Source organism: Stegostoma tigrinum, chromosome 13 (genome assembly GCF_030684315.1).
Source record: "Stegostoma tigrinum isolate sSteTig4 chromosome 13, sSteTig4.hap1, whole genome shotgun sequence".
NCBI lineage: Eukaryota > Metazoa > Chordata > Chondrichthyes > Orectolobiformes > Stegostomatidae > Stegostoma > Stegostoma tigrinum.
The window spans coordinates 44768-62689 of NC_081366.1; the positions used below are offsets into that span (position 1 = coordinate 44768).

At 44.6% G+C, this 17922-nt stretch overlaps 1 protein-coding gene across 3 annotated transcripts in view; it reads right to left on the reverse strand.

Annotated features, from left to right (window-relative positions):
- Positions 1 to 17922, reverse strand: part of arap3 (ArfGAP with RhoGAP domain, ankyrin repeat and PH domain 3) — a 350166-nt gene that overhangs the window by 23568 nt on the left and 308676 nt on the right. For all 3 annotated transcript variants that reach the window (XM_059650536.1, XM_059650534.1, XM_059650535.1), the window contains 2 exons: positions 17113 to 17148; positions 10040 to 10103 (listed from right to left, as the gene is read on the reverse strand). In XM_059650536.1, coding sequence (XP_059506519.1) covers positions 10040 to 10103; positions 17113 to 17148 — 100 coding nt within the window. The remainder of the gene's footprint in view (positions 1 to 10039; positions 10104 to 17112; positions 17149 to 17922) is intronic.

The following is a 17922-nucleotide window of genomic DNA, read 5'->3' on the forward strand; positions in this document are numbered from 1 at the left end:
TCTTCCTCTCACCCATCCCTTCCTCCCACCCCGAGCCGCACCTCCATCTCCTACCTACTAACCTCATCCCACCTCCTTGACCTGTCTGTCTTCTGTGGACTGACCTATCCCCTCCCTACATCCCCACCTATACTCTCCTCTCCAGCTTCGGTCCGCCTCCTCCTCTCTCCCTATTTATTCCAGAACCCTCGCCCCATCCCCCTCTCTGATGAAGGGTCTAGGCCCGAAACGACAGCTTTTGTGCTCCTGAGATGCTGCTGGCCTGCTGTGTTCATCCAGCCCCACATTTTATTATCTTTGATATGTGTGAGGCTTTTAAGGAGAGGTTGATTAGCGTGCAGGAGAGACATGTTCCTGTGAAAATGAGGAATAGAAAAGGCAAGATTAGGGAACCATGGATGACAGGTGAAATTGTGAGACTAGCCAAGAGGAAAAAGGAAGCATACATGAGGTCTAGGCGACTGAAGACAGTCGAAGCTTTGGAAGAATATGGGGAATGTAGAGCGAATCTGAAACGAGGGTTTGAGAGGGCTAAGAGAGGACATGAGATATTGCTGGCAAACATTGTTAAGGAAAATCCCAAAGCCTTTTATTCATATATAAAGAGCTAGAGATTAACTGGAGAAAGGATTGGCCCACTTCAGGACAAAGAAGGAAAGTCATGTGCTGAGTCAGAGAAAATGGGTGACATTCTTAATGAGTACTTTGCATCGGTATTCACCAAGGAGAGGGACATGACAGATGTTGAGGCTAGGGATAGATGTTTGCTTACTCTAGGTCAGGTTGACATAAGGAAGGAGGAAGTGTTGGTTATCCTAAAAGACATTAAGGCGGACAAGTCCCCTGGTCCGGATGGAATCTATCCCAGGTTGTTGAGGGATGTGACAGAAGAAATAGCCGGGGTCTTAACAGATATCTTTACAGCATCCTTGGACACGGGTGAGGTCCCGGAGGACTGAAGACTTGCTCATGTTGTCCCCTTGATGAAGAAGGGTAGCAAGGATAATCCAGGTAATTATCGACCGGTGAGCCTGACGTCAGTGGTAGGGAAGCTACTGGAGAAGATACTAAGGGATAGGATCTATTCCCATTTGGAAGAAAATGGGCTCATCAGTGATAGACAACATGGTTTTGTGCAGGGAAGGTCATGTCTTAACAGCTTAATAGAATTCTTTGAGGACGTGACAAAGTTGATTGATGAGGGAAAGGCTGTAGATGTCATTTACATGGCCTTAAGTAAGGCATTTGATAATGTTCCCCATGGCAGGATGCTGGAGAAGGTGAAGTCACATGGGGTCCACGGTGTGCTAGCTAGATGGATAAAAAAACTGGCTCGGCAACAGGAGACAGAGAGTGGTAGTAGAAGGGAGTTTCTCAAATTGGAGACCTGTGACCAGTGGTGTTCCACAGGGATCTGTGCTTGGACCACTGTTGTTTGTGATAAACGTAAATAATTTGGAGGAAGGTGTCGGTGGTCTGATCAGCAAGTTTGCTGATGACACTAAGATTGGTGGAGTAGCTGATAGTGAAGGGGACTGTCAAAGATTACAGCAGAATATACATAGACTGGAGAGTTGGGCAGATAAATGGCAGATGGAGTTCAATCTGGGCAAATGCGAGGTGATGCATTTTGGAAGATCAAATTCAAGGGTGAACTATACAGAAAATGGATAGTCCTAGGAAAAATTGATAAACAGAGAGATCTGGGTGTTCAGGTCCATTGTTCCCTGAAAGTGGCAATGCAGGTCAATAGGGTGGTCAAGAAGGTGTACGGCATGCTTTCCTTCATCAGACGGGGTATTGAGTACAAGAGTTGGCAGGTCATATTACAATTGTATAAGACTTTGGTTCGGCCACATTTAGAGTCTTGTGTACCGTTCTGGTCTCCACATTACCAAAAGGATGTGGATGCTTCGGAGAGGGTGCAGAGGAGGTTCACCAGGATGTTGTCTGGTATGGAGGGTGCTAGCTATGAAGACAGGTTGAGTAGATTAGGATTATTTTCATTAGAAGGATGGGGATTGAGGGGAGACCTGATTGAGGTCAACAAAATCATGAGGGGTATCGACAAGGTGGATAGCAAGAAGCTTTTTCCCAGAGTGGGGGACTCAATTACTAGGGGTCATGAGTTCAAAGTGAGAGGAGGAAAGTTTAAGGGAGATATGCGTGGAAAGTTCTTTACGCAGAGGGTGGTGGATGCCTGGAATGTGTTGCCAGCGGAGGTGGTAGACGCAGACACGTTAGCATCTTTTAAGATGTATCTGGACTGGTACATGGATGGGCAGGGAGCAAATGGACACAGACCGTTAGAAAATAGATGACAGGTTAGACAGAAGATCTCGATCGGCGCAGGCTTGGAGGGCCGAAGGGCCTGTTCCTGTGCTGTAATTTTTTTTTGTGCTTTGTTCTCTTTGTTCAATTGCTGCAATATGGAGAGACATCTTGGAAGTCTCATCAAGTAATGCCTCGTGAGTAGCACTTACAAACATTAAGGGGTAAGCTACTTCATTGTGAGTGTATCATAGGCTCCCAAAGAGTGGTAAGTCGTGGAGCAAACATGTAGACAGTTCACAGAAGTGTGTAAGAGTTATAATCAGGTAATTATACTCAGGTCTTTTTAACAGTGCAGTGCAGGATCTGGTTTTCGGGAAAGAAACTGGGCAAGTGTTCAATGTAGTAGTGGAGGAACATTTAGGGGTAGCGGCCACAACACGGTACAGTTCAAATATATTTGAACAAGGAAAAAGATGGCCTGCAAAAGATGGTTTTCAGCGGCAGCACCATGATCCAGAGTGCCGACGGGAAGGTCAGGTTGTCTTTTTTTACCCCTGTATAAAAACTTACATCGTGCAGCAAACATTTTTGTTTTCAGCGGCGAGTGTGTGTTGAGAATGCCAGCCAGGAAGAAACTGATACATTCAGGCATTGGCTAAACTTGAAACCCTGCATGTGTAGTGTCTCCCACCCATCCTCCTCCTCTAAACAAAAAAAAACTGTGTGGAAGGTTGGTAAGGCTTTTTTTAAAATTCTTCGGGAAATCTAGAGTCGAGGGAATGGCAGCTAGGGCAGTTGCAAGCTCCTCTTGCAGGATGTGGGAGGTAAGGGTCACTGCTGGTGTCCCCTCTGACTTCACCTGTGAGAAGTGCACCCAACTCCAGCTCCTCAAAAGCTGTGTTAGGGACCAGGAGCTGGATGAACTCTGGATCATTCGGAGGCCGAGGAGGTGATAGAGAGGAGTTATAAAGAGGTGGTCATGCCCAAGGTACAGGAAAAAGGTGGCTGGGTGACTGTCAGGAAGGGGGAAGAGAATAGGCAGACAGTGCAGAGACCTACTGTGGCTGTTCCTATCAATAATAAGTATACCGTTTTGGATACTGTTGGAGGGGATGACCTACCAGGGGAAGGTCTTGGCAGGCAGGTCTCTGGCTCTGAGTCTGGACCTGTGCCACAGAAGGGACGGGGAGAGAATAGGAGAGCAATTGTAGTGGGGGATCCAACGGTTAGAGGCACAGACAGGCGGTTCTGTGGATGCGAACGAAATGAATGGATGGTATGCTGCCTCCTGGGTGCCAGGGTTCATAATGTCTCGGTTCGTGTCTTCAAGATCCTTAAGGTAGAGACTGAGCAACCAGCAGTCACGGTACACGTCATTACCAATGACATAGGTAGAAAAAAGACTGAGAATGTGAAAAATGGGTACAGGAAGTTAGATTGGAAGCTGTAAGTCCAGGACAAACAGGGTAGTTATCTCTGGATTACCACCAGTGCCATATGATAATGAGGTAAGAAATAGGGAGAGAGTGCAGCTAACCACGTGGCTACAGGCTGGTGTAGGAGGGAGGGCTTCGATTATGTGGATAATTGGAGCACATTCTGGGGAAGTTGGGCCCTGTACAGTAAGGATGGGTTGCACCTGAACTGGAAGGGCACAAATATCCGGGGAGGGAGGTCTGCTCGAGCTGTACGGGATGGTTTAAACTAGATTGGTTAGGGATGGGGGACCCGATTTGTAATTCAGAGGATGAGGTATTTAGCCTTCCAACAGGCACAACAGGGAGTGAGGTTGTTAATAAAGAAATGCAGCCGATGGAGTGTAATTGTGGACACAGAGATGGTTTGAGGTGTGTATACTTCAATGCTAGCAATATTGCAAATAATGTGGAGCATGGGTCTTACAGCATGGGTCAGTACTCGGAACTACAATGTTGTTGCCACTTACAGAAACCTGGGTAACTCAGGGACCGGAATGGCCGTTTGAAGTTCCAGGGTTTAGATACTTTCAAAGAAATACAGAAGGTGGAAAAAGAGACGGGGGAGTGGCATTGCTAGTCAGGGCAAGTATAGCAGCTACTGAAAGGCAGTTCGAGAATGATATGTCGACAGAGTCAGTTTGGGTTGAGGTCTGGAACAAAAAAGGAGCAATCACATTGTTGGGGTGTTTTACAGACCCCCTAATAGTAGCAGAGAAGTAGAAGAGCCGATTGGGAGGCAGATAATAGAAAGGTAGGAAAGTCACAGGGTTGTAGTCATGGGTGACTTCAACCTTCCAAATATTGATTGGAAACATTTTAGTTGTAATTGTTTAGATGGAGTGGATTTTGTCCAGTGTGTTCAGGAAGGATTCCTGACACAGTATGTACATAGACCAACATGAGGAGAGGTCACTTTGGATTTGGTGTTTGGCAATGAACTGGAAGTGTTAGACCTGTTGGTAGGAGAGCATTTTAGCAGTAACAATCATTACTCTGTTACTTTTACAACAGTCATGGAAAAGGATAGGTGCATACAGCATGATAAGGTTTATAACTGGGAGGAAGGTAATTACAATTCTGTTAGGTAAGAACTGGGTAACATAAATTGGGAACAGACACTGTCAAGGCAGAGCACTGTTGAAATTTGGAGATTGTTTAAGGAATGCATACTGCGTGTGCTCGATATGTTTGTCCCTAGAAGGCAGGGAAGATGTGGTCAAATGGGGTTCTCAAGAGAGGTCGAACGACTGGTTAAGAAGAAGAAGGATGTGTAAGGCTTAGGAAACAAAGGATGGAGAAGGCTCCAGAGGGATACAAGTTATCCAGGAAGGATCTGACGGAACGGCTGAGGAGAGCTGTAAGGGGGCATGAGAAAACCTTGTCAGATGGGATCAAGGAAAATTCCAAGGCTTTTCACAAGAATGTGAGCAATAAGAGAATGACCAGAGAAAGGGTAGGGCCAATCAAGGATTGTAGAGGGAATTTGTGCATGGAGCCTAAAAAGATAGGAGAGGTCCTTAATGAATACTTTCCATCAGTGTTCATAACTGAGTGGGATCTAGTTGTAGATGAGGACAGTGTGAAACAGGCTGGTAGGCTAGAGGAGGTTGATGTTAGTAAGGAAGATGTACTAAGAATTTTGAGGAAGTTGAAGGTCGATAAGTCCCCGGGCCTGATGGGATTTATCCAAGGATTCTATGGGAAGCAAGGGAAAAGACTGCAGGGCCTTTGGCGATGATCTTTTCATCCTCACTGTCTATGGGTATGGTGTCAGAATATTGGACAGAGGCAAACATCATTCACTTGTTCAAAAAAGGGAATTCTGCTGTTTGTCATTTTTATAAATGTCTTGGATGCAGGCATAGGTGGATGGGTTAGTAAATTTGCAGATGACACTAAAGTCAGTGGAGTGGTGGACAGTGTGGAAGAATGTTGCAGGTTGCAGGGAGGCTTGGATAAACTGCAGAATTGGTCCGAAAGGTGGCAAATGGAGTTTAATACAGATAAATGTGAGGTGATTCACTTTGGGAGGAATAATAGGAAGGCAGAATACTGGGTCAATGGAAAGATTCTTGGTAGTGTGGATGTGCAGAGGGATCTTGGTGTCATTGTACATAGATCCCTGAAAGCTGCCACCCAGGTTGATAGTGCTGTTAAGAAGGCTTACAGTGTGTTAGGTTTTATTGGTAGCGGGATTGAGTTCCAGAGCCGTGATGTCACGCTGCAACTGTACAAAATTCTAGTGCGGCCTCATTTGGAATATTGCATGCAGTTCTGGTCGCCCCATTACAGGAAGAATGTGGAAGCATTGGAGAAGGTGCAAAGGAGATTTACCAGGATGTTGCCTGGATTGGAGCGTAGGCCCTATGAAGAAAGGATGAGGGACTTGGGTCTGTTCTCATTGGAGAGAACGAGGCTAAGAGGGGATTTAATAGAGACATACAAGATGATCAGAGGATTAGATAGGGTGGACAGTGAGAGTCTTTCCGAGGATGATGACTTCAGCTTGTACAAGGGGGCATAGCTACAAATTGAGGGGTGATAGATTTAAGACAGATGTCAGAGGCAGGTTCTTTACTCAGAGAGTGGTAAGGGCGTGGAACGCCCTGCCTGCCAATGTAGTTAACTCAGCCACATTAGGGGCATTTAAACGATCCTTGGATAAGCATATGGATGATGATGGGATAGTGTAGGGGGAGAGGCTTAGATTAGTTCACAGGTCGGTGCAACATCGAGGGCTGAAGGGCCTGTTCTGCGCTGTATTGTTCTATGTTCTAAGATAACACCAGAAATTACAGGCTAGTCAATCTTATATCAGTGGTGGGCAAATTGCTGGAATGGGCTCTGAGAGATAGGGTTTACGATCACTTAGAAAGGCACGGTTTGATTCGTGAGAGTCAGTATGAATTTGTGAGGGCTAGGCCATCCCTCACAAACCTTATTGAATTCTTTTAAGAGGTGACCAAACAGGTGCATGAAGGCAGAGCAGTGGATGTGGTATGGATGGATTTAAGGTTCCCCGTGGTGGGCTCATGCAGAAGGTCAGGAGACATGGGATTGGGGGAAATGTGGTAGATTGGATTCAGAATTGGCTGACCCTCAGAAGACAAAGGGTGGTAGTGGACAGAAAATATTTAACATGGTGCTCAGTTACGAATGGTGTACCACAAGGATTTGTCCTGGGTCCTCGTTTATTTGTGATTCTTGTAAATGATTTGGATGAGGAAGTGGAAGGATGGATTAGTAAGTTCACGGACAATACAAAGGTGAGTTGCGTTGTGGACAATGCAGAGGGCTGTTCAAGTTTACAAAGGGACATTGATAGGATGCAGAGCTGGACTGAGAAGTGGCAGATGGAGTTTCACCCTGAAAAGTGTGAGGTGATTCATTATGGAAGAAAAAATTTGAAAGCAGATTACAAGGTTAATGGAAAGATTCTTGGTAGTGTGGAGGAGCAGAGGGACCTTGGGGTTCATGTCCACAGTTCCTTGAAAGCTGCCACCCAGGTGGATAGAGTTGTTAAGAAGGTGAATGGTTGTTAGCTTTCAATAATAGAGGGATTGAGTTCAAGGGTCATGAAGTTAGGCTCCGGCTATACAAAAGCCTAGTTCGGCTACATCTGAAGTATTGTGTCCAGTTCAGGTTGCCTCATTACAGGAAAGTTGCGGCGGCATGAGAAAAGGTGCAGAGGAGATTTACCAGGATGTTGCCTGGAATGGAGGGAAGGTCTTATGAGGAAAGGTTGAGAGAGCTAGGGTTTTTCTTTTTAGAATGACGGAGGATGAGAGGTGACTTGATAGAGGTGTACAAGATAATCAGAAGTATAGATAGAGTAGACAGCTAGGGACTTTTTGAGATAACAAAGTGTGGAGCTGGATGAACACAGCAGGCCAAGCAGCATCTTAGGAGCACAAAAGCTTACGCTTCGGGCCTGGACACTTCATCAGAAAAGGGCGATGGGGAGAGGGTTCTGAAATAAATAGGGAGAGAGGGGGAGGTGGATCGAAGATGGATAGAGGAGAAGATAGGTGGCGAGGAAACAGACAAGTTAAAGGGGTGGGGATGGAGCCTGTAGAGGTGAGGATAGGTGGGGAGGTAGGGAGGGGATAGGTCAGTCTGTGGAGTACAGACAGGTCAAGGCGGCGAGATGAGGTTAGCAGGTGGGAAATGGAAGTTCAGCTTGAAGTGGGAGGAGGGGATAGGTGAGAGGAAGAACCGGTTAGGGAGGCGGGGACGAGCTGGGCTGGTTTTGGGATGCAGTGGCCGGGAGGGGAGATTTTGAAGCTTGTGACATCAGCGAAACCAAGCGGAGGCTTGGGGACTGCTTTGCAGAACACCTACGCTTGGTTTGCAATAAACAACTGCACCTCCCAGTCACGAACCATTTCAACTCCCCCTCCCATTCCTTAGACAATATGTCCATCCTGGGCCTCCTGCAGTGCCACAATGGTGCCACCCGAAGGTTGCAGGAACAGCAACTCATATTCCTCTTGGGAACCCTGCAGCCCAATGGTATCAATGTGGATTTCAGCAGCTTCAAATTCTCCCCTCCCCCCACTGCATCCCAAAACTAGCCCAGCTCGTCCCCGCCTCCCTAACCTGTTCTTCTTCTCACCTATCCCCTTCCCCCACCTCAAGCCGCACCTCCATTTCCCACCTACAAACCTCATCCCGCCCCCTTGACCTGTCTGTCCTCCACAGACTGACCTATCCCCTCCCTACCTCCCTACCTACAGTCACCTCTACAGGCTCCATCCCTGCCCCTCTAACTTATCTGACTCCTCTCCACCTATTTTCTCCTCTATCCATCTTCGATCCACCTCCGCCCCAGCTCCCTATTTATTTCAGAACCCTCTCCCCATTCCCCTTTTCTAATGAAGGGTCTCAGCCCAAAACATCAGCTTATGTGCTCCTAGGATGCTGCCTGGCCTGCTGTGTTCATCCAGCCCCACACTTTGTTATCTCGGATTCTCCAGCATCTGCAGTTCCCATTATCTTTGCTAGAGACTTTTTCCTAGGTTGGAGGTAGCTATTATGAGGAGGCATTGTTTTAAAGTGAGTGGAGGTAAATATAGGGGAGACGTCAGATGTAGGTTCTTTACTCAGAGAGTGGTAGGGTCGTGTAATGCATTGCCGGAGCCGATATTGGTTTCAGTCTCATTAGGGGCATTTAAGCGGATATTAAATCGTCATAAGGATGATAGTATAAAGAAGGGGTGGAGGTTAGATAGACCTTAGGATTTTGGATAAAAATTTGGCACAACATCATGGGCCAAAGGGCCTGTACTGTTCTATGGTCTGAGTTCTATGGCTTTGGAGTGGGAGAAGGCAGATTTTATTAGAATACAGCAGGGTCTGGACACAGTAGACTGGGAACAGATCCTTGTGTGTAAGCCTACAGTGGAGCAATTGGGGGCATTCAAAAAGGAGCTGGAGAGTGTACAGCCCCAACATGTAACCTTCAGAAGGATATGTAGGATCAATAAATTCAGAGAACCCTTGTTATCTAAGATTTAGGACTGGATAATGAAGAACAGAAGGACCTTTAGCAGGTCCAAAGGGAGCAATTCAACTGTGGCCCCAAAGGAATACAGGATGGACACGTCTCCCAGGGAGTGGGAAGGGGAGTTAAAATAACCAATCCCTAGCTCCAGAAACACTCTGGAAGCTATTCAGGGCAAAACAGTCTGCTTGATTAAGCCCACATCTAAAAGCATCTACTCTCCACACCATTGATGCTCACTAGCGGCGGCTGCATATACCATCAACAAGATACTCTGCAGAAATTCACGAAGGCTCGTTAGACAGTACCTTCCAAACTCACAATCTCCACCATCTCAAAACAAAAAGACAGCAACTATAGGGAACATCACCACCTGCAAGACCCCCTCCAAGCCACTCTCCAGTGACTTGAAAATAAACCATTGTTCCTTCATTGTTACAGGATCAAAATCTTGGAATTCCCTCCCTAAAGGCATTCAGAGTTGGCTCAAAGCCAGAGGTTTAAGAAGACAGCTCACCACCCTTTCTCAATGGCAAGTAGGGACAGTAAATGTTGGCCCAACCAGTGGTGCCCACATCCAATGAAATAATGAGAAAATGGACCAAATAAACAGGACAATGATGGGACCAATTTTTCAAATTAATGCTTATCAGAATCTGCTCTCCTGCCTTAGAATACTCAGAGTTTATGTTAGAGAATGCAAAGATTTCATTAGCAATGTGATTTATTGACACTTAACATGTCTTGCTATATTAAAGGCATAGTATTTCATGCATTTTTTTACCTGAGCTCTTAGGATACTGGCAGTCCAATCCCACATCTCCGACTGCCCTGAACAGCACAAGAACCTGTAACAGAACAGCTACAAATCATCAGTGACAAGTAGTATGAGTGATGAAGAAATCATTGGTATGTGAAACATCACCATTGTTGGAGGAAAGAAACTGGTGAGCTTGAGGAATCTCAAGTACAAAGGTACAGGTGTACACAGTGAAGAGTGTATAATGTCATCACACGAGGCACCATTTTAAATACATGTATAGAATCTTTAGAACAGGATGGAAACAAAGGCTAAAAGTTAAACATTGCAGTAATTACAGTGTAGTATAAAACATATGAAATATGTTTTCTTAGTTTTAGTCAGAAAATGAATTTAAAAAATGTTGTCTGAGGAAGGACATTCATGTTACAGAGGGACTGCAGCAAAGGTTTACAAAATTGATTCCTGGATGACAGGACTGACATATGAGGAGTGAATGAGTTAGTTAGGATTGTATTCACTGCATTTAAGAAGAATAATGGGGGGGGGAATCTCATAGAACCCTGTAAAATTCTAACAGAACTAGACAGACCAGGTGCAGGAAGGATGTTCCCAATGGTAGGTAAGTCCAGAACCAATCTAGGAAAACCATAGTTAAAGGTTAAGGTAAACCTTTTAGGACTTAGAGGAGGAAAAAAAATCTTCGCTTAGAGAGTGGTGAGGCTGTGAAATTCACTACCCCAAAAAGTGGCTGAGAGCAAAACATTATGTGCTTTCAAGAAGAAGGTTTATTTTGCTCTTGTGGCTAAAGGGATCAAGGGATATGGAAGGGTGGGTTTATTGTGCTCGATAATCAGCCATGCTCATGCTGAGGGGCTGAATGGCCTGCACCTGCTTCTGTATTCTGAGTTTCTATACGCAAACATCATCTGTATACTGCAGCTCAACACCAGGGTGGTTTGGATTTGTATGAAAATGGGGTTATTAGTTCCCAGCTCATTCTATGGAGAAGCTCATTCCAGTGTGAAGATGTGCGATGAGATTTGTGATTGCATTGGACGGTGCAGAGAACTGGAGGATAGCTAAGGTGATACCTTTGTTCAAGGAGGCCAGCAAGCAGAGAGCAGAATAGAATAGAATAGAATAGAATATCCTTTATTATCACATGTACTCAAGTACAGAAGTATGGGAGTGCAGTGAATAGTTTTATAATCTCGCCTCTCATGGTGCCATTCTAGGTACAAAGTATTGAGGTAGAAATTTTAGGGACAAAAGAGGAATAAGAAAGGAATGTAGAGAGATTGTAGGAACTGCAGATGCTGGAGAATCTGGGATAACAAGGTGTAGAGCTGGATGAACACAGCAGGCTAAGCAACATCATAGAAGCAGGAAAGCTGACGTTTCGGGCTGAGACCCTTCTTCAGAAATCTAAGCCTGAAACGTTAGCTTTCCTGCTCCTATGATGCTGCTTGGCCTGCTGTGGTCATCCAGGTCTACGCCTTGTGATCTATGAAAGGAATGTAGTTGTATTAGTTTATAGTGACTCTCTTTACTCAGAGAGTAGTAAGGGAATGGAATGTTTTGCCTGCAACGGTAGTAGATTCGCCAACTTTAGGTACATTTAAGTCGTCATTGGATAAGCATATGGCCGTACATGGAATAGTGTAGGTTAGATGGGCTTGAGATCGGTATGGCAGGTTGGCACAACATCGAGGGTCGAAAGGCCTGTACTGTGCTGTAATGTTCTATGTTCTATAGTATAAGTTAGAAGTATGATATAGTTAAGAGGAAAGACATTGCAGTGAAAGAAACAAATTACAAATAAACATTACATTGTGGCAATAAAATGTGAGGCTGGATGAACACAGCAGGCCAAGCAGCATCTCAGGAGCTTTTGTGCTCCTGAGATGCTGCTTGGCCTGCTGTGTTCATCCAGCCTCACATTTTATTATCTTGGAATCTCCAGCATCTGCAGTTCCCATTATCTCTGATTACATTGTGGCAGCTCAGTTCAGAAGCTTCCACACATGGTCTGACTGCCTGCACCAGACCCCAGTCCAACAACAGTCCCTGCTTCTCCAACCTCCAGTCCAATCTGCACCAATTCTCAGCTTCTCTAAGATAAGCATTCTCCAGGACATGCTTCGTTGTGCTGGCCTCCGCTCTGGGACACGCTTCCCATCACCGGCCTCCGCTCTGGGACACGCTTCCCATCACCGGCCTCCGCTCTGGGGCACGCTTCCCATCACCGGCCTCCGCTCTGGGACATGCTTCCCAGCACCGGCCTCTGCTCTGGGACACACTCATCAGCCTCTGCTCTGGGACACGCTTCCCATCACTGGCCTCCACTCTGGGACATGCTTCCTCATGCCAGCCTCCGCTCTGGCACGATTACCTATGCCAGCTTCTGCTACAGGTCTGCTTCACTGTGCCTGCCTCTCCTCTGAGATTCACCTCTAGCGCTCACCAGCTCTTCCTTTTAAGTCCAACTCAAAAATAGAAAAACAAAAATGCAGAAAAGGAGGAAAAAGGAGAGGAAAGAAAGGAATAGAACGGGTGGAGTAGAGGAGATTTTGCTGGTGCATCTTACTCTGCCGTCATCCTGATTCAAATATGCCAATTAATCTAATGTCAGTGGTGGGAAATTATTTTTGTCTATGGAGGCACTGGGCCAAAGTACCTCTGCTGTCCTGTATACTTCTATGATTCTATGAAGGGGTGCAGTGTTGCAGTCAAGAAGATGGATAACAGCATTGGTATGATGACATACTCTCACTTGCATCCATTTTTCACACATAATGGAACACGGCAGATCCACTGCTGTGCAGCAGGTAGAGGGTGGTGACTAACTTTTGTGACCAGCCAAATTCAAGGAGACACCCCAAGACCTCTCTCAACTGATGGAGTTGAAAGCCCTTGTGAGTTGAAGACAACCATGTACAGAGAGTGTTGCCATTCTCTGCACTTATCTTGCTGGTAAAATCATGTTCACTCTGCCTCTTGATGGATGGAATCCATGTTGTGACTCCAGGAGGTGTTCTTTTGCCCCACTCAACCCAGTCGGCCCACACCCCCACCCCATCCCTCCCACACCCCCGGTATAGGCGATTGAGGAGGACTTTTGTGTTTAGCAGGAAAACCCTCTGTAGTTACTGTAATTGGTCATACCTCCTTCCTTGATGATGATTATATCTATGACATGTCAGAGATTGGCTAACATGCCTCATGGGGAAGATGAGATCATTTACTTGTACTAAAATGGCTCTCTGCTGCATTTCAGTGGATATAGGTTTTGCACAGGAACTGTGTTAGTTCTTAATGTCACACAGCCTTGTCCACCTCATGTTGGCTGAGGTTGCGCAGAGAGTCTGGTTGATAGCATGCTGTGGTCACATGTGACCATAGAGGACTGAATCTTAGCTGAGGTGATCCTTGGTGTTATTTCCAATGACAATCACTGCCTTGAGTTCTTGATGGGTTGCATTTTGTTCTTGGCTCTCAAAGAGAGATAAACCAAACATGGCTAAGCAAGGAAGTTTAGGGGAATATTAAGTTGGAACAAAAAAAAATGAGGAGGCTGAAGTCAGTGACAGTCCCAAAGATTGGAATAAATTCAAAATCCATCAAAGAAGGACGAAAAATATAATAATGACAGAAAAAGTAAACAACGAGGGCAAAGTTGTGAGGAATATAAAAAAACTGACAAGAAGGGCCCCTTTGAATATACAAAAAGCAAGAAAGAGGTCAAAGTGAACAAAGGCTCTTTAGAAAATTAATCTGAAAAATAGTTACTGGAAACAAGGAAATGGTAGAGGAGTTGAACAGATATTTTACGTCAGTCTTTATGATGGTAAGTGCTTAGAACATGTTATTAATATTAAAATGTGCTTGGTGAGGTTAGTTGACAAGACAGTGGGTTTGTGATACAAAGTGACATCAACAGAATCCATTCAATTCTTGCAGTTACCATAAAGGACTCTCTTTTTCAACCTCTCCCTTTGCCCGAGGTGTGGTATCCATCAGATTAAACCACCACCAGATGCCTCTCTCAAATGGGAGGACAGCCCTGTGGTTTGGTAAGACAATGGTGAGCTTATATTTAATACTGAAGATTGGGAGGGAATTAAGTACCACCATCATCACTACAGAAACAGTAATAGACAACCTCATGGGGCTAAAGGCAAATAAGTCCCTTGGCCCTGTTAGCTTGTTTCTAAGTACTCCAAAAGAAAAAGCTACAGAGATAGTGGATGCTTTGGTTGTAATTTTTCAAAATCATTGGATTCTGGAGAAGTATCAGAGGATTGTAAATCTGCCAATGTGGCAACCTATTTTTAAAAAGGAAACAAAAAGCAGGTAAACATTAGTCTGACGTTTATTGTTAGAACAATGTTGGAAACAGTTAGTAGGGCATTAGTAGCAGCAGATTTGAAAAATCATAATCTAATCAAGCAGCATCAGCATGGCTTCATGTAAAGGAAATCATGCCTGACTAATTCATTGGAGATTTCTGAGAAAGATACAAACAGAATGGATAGATGGGAACTTGTAGATGTGTTCAATTTGGACTTCCAAAAGTCATTCAACATAGTACCTCACAAAAGGTTAAGTCTTAAGGTAAAAGCCCATAGTATTGGATGTAATGTATTGGTGTGGATAGACAATTGGCTCATGGGCAGGAAACAGCAAGTGGGGATAAGGGGTTTGTTTTCAGTCTGACTACCTGTGACCTGTTTGGTTCCACAGGAATCAGTGCTTGGACTGCAACCGTTTACAATATATAGTAATGACTTGGACGAGGGGATTGAAGGATGGGTCAGCAAGTTTGCAGACGACACCAAGGTAGGAGGTGTCGTTGATAGTGTAGAGGGCTGTTGTAGGCTGCAGCGGGACATTGACAGGATGCAGAGATGGGCTGAGAGGTGGCAGATGGAGTTCAACCTGGATAAATGCAAGGTGATGCATTTTGGAAGGTCGAATTTGAAAGCTGAGTACAGGATTAAGGATAGGATTCTTGGCAGCGTGGAGGAACAGAGGGATCTTGGTGTGCAGATACATAGATCCCTTAAAATGGCCACCCAAGTGGACAGGGTTGTTAAGAAAGCATATGGTGTTTTGGCTTTCATTAACAGGGGGATTGAGTTTAAGAGTCGTGAGATCTTGTTGCAGCTCTATAAAACTTTGGTTAGACCGCACTTGGAATACTGCGTCCAGTTCTGGGCGCCCTATTATAGGAAAGATGTGGATGCTTTGGAGAGGGTTCAGAGGAGGTTTACCAGGATGCTGCCTGGACTGGAGGGCTTATCTTATGAAGAGAGGTTGACTGAGCTCGGTCTCTTTTCATTGAAGAAAAGGAGGAGGAGAGGGGACCTAATTGAGGTATACAAGATAATGAGAGGCATAGATAGAGTTGATAGCCAGAGACTATTTCCCAGGGCAGAAATGGCTAGCACGAGGGGTCATAGTTTTAAGCTGGTTGGTGGAAAGTATAGAGGGGATGTCAGAGGCAGGTTCTTTACGCAGAGAGTTGTGAGAGCATGGAATGCGTTGCCAGCAGCAGTTGTGGAAGCAAGGTCATTGGGGTCATTTAAGAGACTGCTGGACATGTATATGGTCACAGAAATTTGAGGGTGCATACATGAGGATCAATGGTCGGCACAACATTGTGGGCTGAAGGGCCTGTTCTGTGCTGTACTGTTCTATGTTCTATGTTCTAAGGAGAGTGAATATACTGTAGCCAAATTTAAAGATGACACAAAAATAGGTGGAAAGGCAAGTTGCAAGAGAGATACAAACAGTTAACAAAGGAATATTGACAATTGAATTGACAAAAGAATTAGCAAATATAATTCACTTGCATAATATAGGAAAATGCAAAATTGTTCATTTGGAAGGGAGAACATATTATTTAAATGGAGAAAAACTGCAGGAAACATTATTTAAGGAAAGATATTTCATTGGAGGCATTAGGATGATCACTAGGAGAACAAAAAGCAATCTTACTGAAATATGTAGGATTCTTAACACAGAACATAGAACATAACAGCACAGTACAGGCCCTTTGGCCTTCGATGTCGTGCCGACCTGTCATACCAATCTGAAGCCCATCTAACCTACACTATTCCATGTACATCCATATGCTTGTCCAATGATGACTTAAATGTACTTAAAGTTGGTGAATCTACTACCATTGCAGGCAAAGTGTTCCATTCCCTTACTACTCTCTGAGTAAAGAAACTACCTCTGACATCTGTCCTATATCTTTCACCCCTCAATTTAAAGCTATGCCCCCGCGTGCTCGCCGTCACCATCCAAGGAAAAAGGCTGTCCCTATCCACCCTATCTAACCCTCTGATTATTTTATACGTCTCAATTAAGTCACCTCTCAATCTTCTTCTCTCTAACAAAAACAGCCTCAAGTCCCTGCTCCCCTCGTAGGTGAGTCTAGGGCTAGAGGGCATAGATTCAGAATAAACAACAACAATTTAAGAATGAGATGAGGAGGAATTTCTTCTGTCAATATGTTGTGAGTCTTTGGAACTCCTTGCCACAGACAGCTATGTGGGCAGAGTCCTTGTGTGTGTTTAAGACTGAGATAGATTCTTTATCAGTTAGGGAATCAAGGATTATGGGAATAGAGCAATAATTTTTTTTAAAATTCAGTCATGGGACATGGGCATCGATGGCAGGCTAATATTTATTGTCCAGACTTAGTTGCTCTGGAACTGAATTCCTTGCTCAGACTTTTCAGAGGGCAGTTGAGAGTCAGCCACATTGCTGTGGGTCTGGAGTTATTTTTAGGCCAGAGCAGGTGAGGGTGGAAGGTTTCCTTTGTTGAAAGATGTGAGAGGCTTAGTTGGGTTTTTCCAACAATTGGCAATGATTTCATAGTCATTGATAGATTTGTAATTCTGGATTTTTTCATCCAAAAAGCTTGAAGAATGTCAGATAACTCTGATTCTATTAGGCTTGATGGGCCAAACTGCTTACTCCTGTTCCTATTTCATATTGTCTTATGACAGTAAGAGAATGGGACTGAGAACTCCAATATAACAAGATGTCGGCAGGTACACAAGAAATAAAACTTGTTTACTCACCACTGCTCCTTATCTGAGAATATAGTGAAGCCCCACCTACAAAGCAAAGGGAAGTGGGAGATTATTGAGACAGTCAATAGGGCAAAGAACCAAAACTATTCAAGAAAACTACAACAATATTTTTGCAGAGATTCACAAATGTCAGATCTTGACAAGCAACACTCTTCCTTTAGCTGTGTCTACAAAGAGGTGTACTAACATTTCCAGATTAGTCATTAGGGTGATATTTTTATGAGTTACCTGTCCTAACAGTGCTGTGCTGTATGTGGAGTACAGATAAGTCCAAACAGACAAGAAGTCCATGCTGAAGTCCATGTGGTCTTGCTGATTGGCCAGTCAGTACAATGAATGGACTAACTGTTGGGGCAGTTTCTGCAGTGATTATAATGAGGTCAGCCTGGTGAATGTCAAATTATATGAGTCCTCTGATTGGGGCTGTTAACCTGGTAGAATCAGGGAGCCTTGGCTGACCCAGAGATTGCTGAGGGCCTGGAATGTACTGGCGGGGATGGCAGTTGAGGTGGGAAAACTCTCAATCTTGAAAAAGTACTCGCATGAGCACTTGAAGTGTCATAACTCTCAAGGTTATGGACCTAGTACAGGCAAGCGGGACTACTGCTGGTACGAGTATCATTTTGATTATACAGATTAAATGGATTTAAAGAGTCCCTTCTGAACTGTCTGATTCTACAATGTTATAAATATGACCCAAGCCTCTCACATCTATTCATAACTTGAGTAGTACTATCCAAGTGGAACCTATGATTTAAAGTAGTTCACACTGGATCTGAAGTATTTCCAACAAATACA